The following is an 8,020-nucleotide window of genomic DNA, read 5'->3' on the forward strand; positions in this document are numbered from 1 at the left end:
AGAAGAAAAAACCTAAAAAACATAGTTGCAGTGCGAAATCAATTTCTCTCAACTCAGAATATGTATCGACAATCCGAACTGTCAGAATGAAGAATATTGTGTTTTGAACAAAATTCAACAGTGAACAAATCCGCAATGTCAATTTTATAGTGGTGGCTCAGTGAAAAATATGAACATTTTTTTTCCTCTTCTCTCTCAATGTGCTAAGGTTCCAAGCGGATTTTGACTCTACCTTTTCTGTCTCTCTCTTATTTTTTAACCATCTCTTCACTAGGTTAAGTGAGACATAAGCTTATCAACTTTTGAGTCTTTTCTCCACATAGGAAGGGATCTCAATATCCAACACTAACAACTATAATTTTTGGCTTAATGGTAAGAGTTCGATCTAACAATTGATATCAAAGTCAAGGTCACAAAACATAACTTTTCTTTTCTATGTTATATATTATGTCACAAGAAACGTTCTAAATTCAAAAATTAGAACAATTATATGGTAAAACATATACTTTAGTGAATTTTTAAGTTTATTACATCGATCTTATGTAGATGATGAAAATTTGTAAATAGTTGAAAATTGTTGTTAAGTAATGATCATGTTTTATTTTTTTTTAAAGTAAATTAGTATATTTTGATGTAATTTTTGTTGTACACATTTTGATTGTTAATAGAAACTATTTAACGGATATATGTACATCATGCTATCAAGTTATTGTAAGGAGATGCACATAAATGTCCACAAGTCCAACTTAGAAAAAAAGCCTAACAAAAAAGCGTGGTTGAAGGAGTTGGTATGTTGGTGGAGTCATTTGAACTACAAACTTTAAAGGTTTAGATTTACTTAGGAACAATGTTCTTTTCTGGCTTAGAAGAGCCACTAATATTTGTAGTTGATATGTTGAGGTTTTGCAGCCAAGGTATAAACATAGTCCATAGTGGCTTATCCATTATCAATTGCATGCCCTTAGGCAAACAAGTTGATTTTAGTTAAGAGAACTTCTATATCCATTAGCTAATTTTTTTTTTTTTGTGTACTATACAAAAAAGTTGTTTAAGTGATTAAAATTTATAAATAAAAATAATTAAAAAATACTTATATATATATATATATATATATTAATTATTTTTATGGATAAAAGTGTTTTTATAGTACCCAATAAAATATTTACAAATTATAAGACATAGTGCAATTCTATTTTTTTTATCTCTTTATAATGTAAGGTAATTAATATTTTAACTAGACTAGAAGAAAATTATTTGTTAAGGATATTTTGTAAGTTTTATAAGACTTAATTTAAGGACCTACAATATAGTTTTAAGAGTAGTGGTTATTTTAATAATAACACTTGATTATTTTATTTATAAAATATTCAACTATAAATAGATTTGACTTTAAATCAAGTTTCATTCTATAAAAAAATTATCTCTCTAGAAATTATTTCTAGAATTACTTCTAACTTTTCTTTAACTTTTTGAGTTCGTCTTTCATTTATTTGATGGTGGACTCTAGACCAAGTGATCTACAATTTTACCTGATCAGAATCTTGAACAAAGTAAATTCATCGTTTATCTTTCTTTTTGGTCTTTTAAGAAATATGTTGCATGTGGGTTGTTTTGGACTTCCATGGCTCAAGATGAATTTTTGTTCAGTTAAGATTATTAGGTGTGATGAATGAGTTAATATGTAATGTGTGATGTTGATTATTTGGGTGAGGATAATGTAGTGATTTCCAAGGAGGAAGTGTTACATTAATCTTGAGTTAAAGTGTATTGCATGTTGATTTTGTAAAGGGATTATACTAGTATCCTACTCGATTAGAGGAAGAGATCTAGTTGTGAGGATTGTTGAAGGTTCATATTTGAAGCTCTGATAAGAGGTCAAACTCACATATATATATATATATATATATATATATATATATATATATATATATATATATATAATTTATCATGTCATGCCCTATGAGAGGGATGTTGCTTAAGTGTGATATAACTACAACTCTTGAGAGACATGAATGAGAGATGACAGGTACACAATCTTCAAGTTTGCTTAATACATTTTTGAAAGTATAGTCAAATGTCTAAGTTTTGAGAAATTTGTGGACTGTGATTTCATAAGTATGTCACTGAGAACAAACTTTATATGAACATTTGATTTTTATTATATGTGATTGACTAGTTATGATAATGAAAAAATTTATAACTTGTATGATCTCTCATAGTTACATTAACTTACCATTATTTTTTGTTGTATTAACTTACCATTATTTTTTGTTGTGTTGTGATTTGTCCACTTATAATAATGGCATATATGTTGACATAAATGCAGGATGGAAGAGTTGTGAAAGAATAGTATTAGTGTAGTCTTTCTAGAGAGGGTATTTATTGATCAGATGGTATATGACTTTTGTATTATATAGATCTCTTCGTTTAATGAAATATTAATTCTCTTAAGAGTTTAATTTTTTATTTTCTCACTCGAAGATTTGTAAATAACACTTTCAGTTTTGTTTTTTTTTAATTACACTTACACTTAATTCTTTAAAAAATCTATACAAGCTTTTTAATATATATATATATATATATATATATATATTTTTTTTTTTTGTCACCAATTTTTGCAACATTAAACTTACACCTCTTGATAAAAGCAGGTTAATGTAACGGTAGAAAAAATCAGGGATGTAATTGTAGTTTACTTTTTTTGCTTTCACTCTCCTGAGTCAGTTAAGATATGTTTACATTTTTTTTTTCTAAATGAACTTCTAAGAAAAATAGAAGAGAAACTCAACTTTTTCAAAATTTATAATGAATTTGAAAATTATACGTAAAAGAAATTTAGAAAGTGCATATTTTGTTGAAGTAGCATGTGAAGTGTAGAACCCACCAAAACACTGGTGAGAGATGTGAGTTGTGAAAGGCTGCACTGAATAAAGCACCCCATAGCAGAAGATGGCAGAGATGCAGCAGAGAAGGACAATTCTGACTTTTCACCTTCCAACTTGCTTCTCAGAAGCACTTTTTGGGTCCCCCAAACGCTGTGGGGAGATGGCAAGTTGCACTCTCACACCACCTTTCCCACCGTGAAATCTCTCTCTCACTTTCACCTTTTCTAACACTTTTTTCAAATACTTTTTCTATTTTCAAATTTTGTGGATCACATATCCAAAATTTCACTCTCAATTTTATGGTTTTTGATAAATTTGAACAAAATGCATGTTCCCAGCACATTGTGAGCCACTGATCCTCAATTTTTGACATTAATGTCACGTTTGGTGGGGCTGGCTAAGAAGGAAAAACACTGGCCTAGCAAAAATTTATCATATGAATCCAACATAAAATTTAAATGTTATTTTTTGTTCCTTAAAATATAACAACATAGAGGTCCACACTCTGCCAACTCAGAATTAACTAATTTCTGTTGACGGTTAGAGACCAAAAAGAAGCCCAGAGAAAATTGAAAAATAACACCTAGTATGAAAATGGGTTTTTTTTTTTTTGGAGAGAACGTCATTTGTGAAAAAAAAATCGAAAATATTTTAGACATTTAATAAAACAAATTTTTTTTAATAAAAAATAAATTGAAAATACCTAAAGATATAAATTACTTAAAAGGAGACGAAATATATTTAGTTTTATCATGCAACATTACAAAAATCAAATTTTCAAAACTTCATTTAAAGTGACATCAAAATTTCGAAACTTAATTTAAAGATGTCACATTTAACATTCTCTCAACTCTATGGGTGGTAAAATCATCACAAAAAAAATCTAATTTCTACAATAACAAAACCTCCTTTTACACATAAAGTCAAAAATTGAATTCTAATAACATTCTTAAAATACTCAATTATTTACTGACTATGTCAGATTTTGTTACTGGGTTACTAGATTTTGTTTCACGTGTATGAAACCTTTTGATTCGTTGATCAGTATCCCAAGATCATGAATTAAGATTTAATCAGTTGGTTAATGTTGATTAATTGGCCTACAAATTTTGCGTAGACATGCATGTGAGTGTCTCTCTTAAGGGCAGCTAGATATGGACCTCCAGATACAGGGCACTGCTCCTCCACGTGATTTGTTGAGATGCCAAATAATTTGTGTACTTATTGATTATACACACAAAAAATTGTGGATTACAACCTTTGCCATTGTTGATGATTGGAATGTACTAAGAATCACAACATTCAAATTTCTCATTCAAAAAATTGTTCCAGACGCATCAAATCAAGACATGAAAAAACATCTCAAGAAAATTAACCTAATGCCTCACCCTCATCTGTGACCTATTGTTTCAAATAACTTTTTATATATGAATGGAGAGAAACAGAGTTAGTTAGACCAGGTTCATTGAATGTCAAATTGGTCCATTCCCATTGCCATTGAAGCTTTCTGAAAACGAGTCAATGGCTTCTAAATTAAGTCCTCTTGTCCGTCCAGGTGCACCCCCTTTAAGACAAGACACGTCTAACATGATCCTGTTTCAGAAAAATACAAACTCAGAACTTCATCACATCATCGGTTGCTAAAATAAGAAAAGGTTTTGTGTAAGACAAGTATTTGATAAGAAAAGCAACACTTCATACAATAATGTTTTCTCATCAATAATTGTTAGGAGCAAATATCAAAAGTAAATGGCAAGGCTTACAAGTTCTTTGATTCCTTTTCTAGTTTTGAAGACGTGGAATTTATGATGATTCTGTTATCAATTTTTGACACTGAATAATCCCTTGGGAGATTTATCTCTTTTGGTGCTGGATTGACAAAATTAAACACAATAATTAATAACATGAAACGTTATGTGAAGCTGAGATCAAGTTTATCTGGTTTAGGGAACTCTTACCAGACTTGGGAGGAGTGGCATATCCATCAAGTCCCAATAAATTCTGCACCAATGGGTGCTTTAAATCAAGATTAACAGTTAAAGAAAACATGAGTTTAGGTAAGGAAGTTTACTTATAGCAACTAAATAGTTACCTTTAGATTCTCATAACACTCCTCAAGATTGTCGTTGTATAAGATGTGATCAAATATGCCTGATGATCTCCCTTGCTCAATCTCAGCTTGAGCATTTCTTAGTCGCTTTAGAACCTGTTCTTCTGTCTCAGTCCCTCTGCACAAAACATCATGGTTTGAAGTGTTTAGATAGCAGCATTGTGGGAGGATTTCAGAGGGAAAGAGCACAGGTAAGAACAATTACTCACCGGTCACGAAGACGCTTCTCCAACTCGTCCATTGATGGGGGGCAGATAAAGATGAACATGGCTTCTAGAGGACTAGCCCTCACGGATCTTGCCCCTTGAACATCAATATCAAGAATACATCTCTGAACAAAATTTAAAAATTTAAGATTTCACTATCTCAAGACAAAAGGGTTAAGTCATATATGAAGGAAAGAGGTTTGTTTGGTATGATCATAAACATAAAATTCTATCTCAGTCACAAGGAAAGACCATAATACACTAATTTATACTTAAAAGTTTAATTTTGCTTCAGTAGATCAAGGTATTCATAACGCAATCCCAATACACACGCCTTTAACATTTAAATACTAGAAGGTGAGAAAAAGGCAAAAGGCTGTTATATTTGATAGAAATCATGTTCTTTCCCAGCATCTGTGGCATTAAAATTTATTAATGTGCAGATAAGTAATACAATAACACATTCTGCTATGAGACTGCATTGTTGTGCATGCTGCAACAATTACAATCAAGGAGGTTAAAAAGATCCAAACATTTCAGACTTTACTAGTGCTCATAAAACTCAATAGATTACTATGAGTACTCTGATAAAGCCTAAATTAAGAGCAATATATTTGAAATAGGAAACAATAAAAGAAAGGCATATTTCAGAGAGTGATTGATATGTATAGGCCTGTGATTTAACATTCTAAAATAAGGCCAATAAGGAACTTACTTTCCCTGCATCTGATACCAGCTCCACAGCCTCAACACTGGTCCCATATAGATTTCCATGGACAGAAGCAAACTCCAGAAACTTGCCATCCTTAATCTCTTTCTCCATAACATTCTTCTCCGTAAAATGGTAATGGACCCCATCTTTCTCCATGCCTCTTGGGGCACGGGTTGTGTGGCTCACAGAAAAGCCAAACATAGAGGGGAATTCCTTCATGAGCAGAGATATCAATGTTCCTTTACCTACTCCAGAAGGACCACTGATAACAACAGGTTTCTCCACGTTTCCTATCACACCCTTACTCCATGCTACAACCTCAGTCCCCAAATTTTTTTTCTGCTGCTGTCTGACATATGTAGTGTCCACCTGCCAATAATAATAATAAAAAGAAAACTTTAACACCTCTTAAGAGCATTACATAATCTAATAATAATGTTTCAGAGTTTCCACACAATAACAGCACTTTGGCATTAGATTAAGGACCAGGGTCTGAAAACACCAACCTCCAGAAACCATATAGAGTCATCTGGGTTAGAATTTTTCTTAAGAATTAGTATTCTGTCTTTCAAAAGCACGGCTGAGTGGCCATTACATGAAATGGGTTTAATGCCTAGATCAACAACATTAACCCTGCACATTAAAATAGACATCAGAAATAAAATTAAAGCAGTAAAAAAAACAGAGATAAAGAAACTTTAACCTACCATTCCCCTAGACAGTTGTCGTCAAGAATTTGAACTTTCACAAAAAAAGTTTCACCAGCAGTCCCACCAATGACATACTGTCAAATAAATGGAGGTGGATGATTTGTTATAGACAGAAGATTTTCAACTTAGTAAATTGTGCCACATTGAGAGATGACATTACAATAGATATTGCATTATCAAAACCTTTTTATCACCAATGATAGTGGTTGTTTCAAAAGTCCCACTTTTTGATTCAAAGTCATTGTCATTCCCATTCTGCAGGTCTTGACCAATAATAACAGGTGCTTCTCCCTATTGATCATAAACAAGGAAGCATAACACACACCAAATCAAAAACGCCACTCTGATCCAATATAATAAGCTAACCATAAACCATATTCCACATTTTGAAACCATTCATTCTAATCCCCCAACAAAATTTATGCTAAAGCTTACCATAGAGAAATCCTTGTCAGAATCCAATCCTGATCAAAATGCATAAACAAAAATTAACCTCATGAGGGATCTAGTATACATAGAAACTTCAATAGGTAAAAACACAGAACGTTTCCGATAAGATATTCTGATGGAGTTCAACATCATTCTGATCCCACCCTTATACCAAAAGAATTAACCATAGTTGGCCTTTATTCAATATCTCTCTGACCCCACATCATGCAATTTTCCGTAAGATTACCGTCTTTTACAAAGAAAGAGAAAATCAACTTGAAAAAAAAAACAAAATAAAAGAACCCCGAAAAAACAGAGACATGTACATCTGTGAATGAAAAAAGAAGAGAAAAAAAACCAATGAAACAAGAGTGGATCAAGGAGAACCCAGATCGCATTGATGAAAAGGTCTAAGCCTTTGAAAGGGCGAGAACAACAATTTTAATGATAATGTTGTTACCTGTTGATGATAGCAGCAGGTTGGGTTGTGCACATAAAAAAACAAAAAACAAGGTTTGTTTGATCTATTTTGAGGTGGCACTGTGTGTTCCTTTGAGGTTCAACTTGTGTCTTCCCTTGTTGACAACCTTTTCAACTTTGGATTTTAAGAATGAAAACAAGGCATGAGATGAAATGAGAGAGAGAAAGAGAAAACAAGAGAGAGAGGCGGCAGAGGAAGGTGCAACAAAAATCAAGAACCAAATTTTCATATTTGTAGGCGCAAATAGTGAAAAAAAAAAGGGTTCGGTTCGGTTTATTCTTTTGCTTTCAGTTCACGAACCGGTTTGACCGGCTTTAGTCTTTTGTGAGGTGCGTGCGAAGCTTCGCTCCTTCTAATTTAGTTCATTGATTAAGGAATGGTTTACTTTTAATTTTTGTAATTTTTGTACAGTTTAATTACTCGGATGATATTCATTTTAGTATAAATATGTCAATTTGGTACTTGTAGTAAAAAAGTGTTAATTATC

The 8,020-nt window shown here is 32.0% G+C and overlaps 1 protein-coding gene across 2 annotated transcripts; it reads right to left on the reverse strand.

The window, feature by feature from the left end:
* Positions 1–4,154: 4,154 nt before the first annotated feature.
* LOC114189732 (guanylate kinase 2-like) lies at positions 4,155–7,730 on the reverse strand. Of its 2 annotated transcripts, none has more exons than XM_028078397.1 (11): positions 7,513–7,730; positions 7,059–7,087; positions 6,807–6,914; positions 6,621–6,697; positions 6,420–6,546; positions 5,917–6,282; positions 5,205–5,326; positions 4,978–5,113; positions 4,844–4,886; positions 4,649–4,754; positions 4,155–4,478 (listed from the first exon to the last, which is right to left on the reverse strand). In XM_028078397.1, the coding sequence occupies exons 2-11, from the start codon at positions 7,059–7,061 to the stop codon at positions 4,358–4,360; spliced, it is 1,209 nt and encodes a 402-aa protein (XP_027934198.1). In that variant the 5' UTR covers positions 7,062–7,087; positions 7,513–7,730; the 3' UTR covers positions 4,155–4,357. The 2 variants fall into 2 exon arrangements, with proteins under 2 accessions (XP_027934198.1, XP_027934197.1); XM_028078396.1 differs by having other exon boundaries at positions 4,844–4,901.
* Between the last annotated feature and the right edge of the window lie 290 nt (positions 7,731–8,020).

The sequence above is a fragment of the Vigna unguiculata genome, chromosome 7 (assembly GCF_004118075.2).
Source record: "Vigna unguiculata cultivar IT97K-499-35 chromosome 7, ASM411807v1, whole genome shotgun sequence".
NCBI classification, from domain to species: domain Eukaryota; kingdom Viridiplantae; phylum Streptophyta; class Magnoliopsida; order Fabales; family Fabaceae; genus Vigna; species Vigna unguiculata.

Coding starts and splice junctions, on each gene's coding strand:
- LOC114189732 (XM_028078396.1), bottom strand. Junction 6,547..6,620: donor GACAACTGTCTAGGGGAATG/GTAGGTTAAAGT, acceptor TTTAATGTGCAG/GGTTAATGTTGTTGATCTAG. Junction 4,479..4,648: donor GAAAAGGAATCAAAGAACTT/GTAAGCCTTGCC, acceptor TTTCTGAAACAG/GATCATGTTAGACGTGTCTT.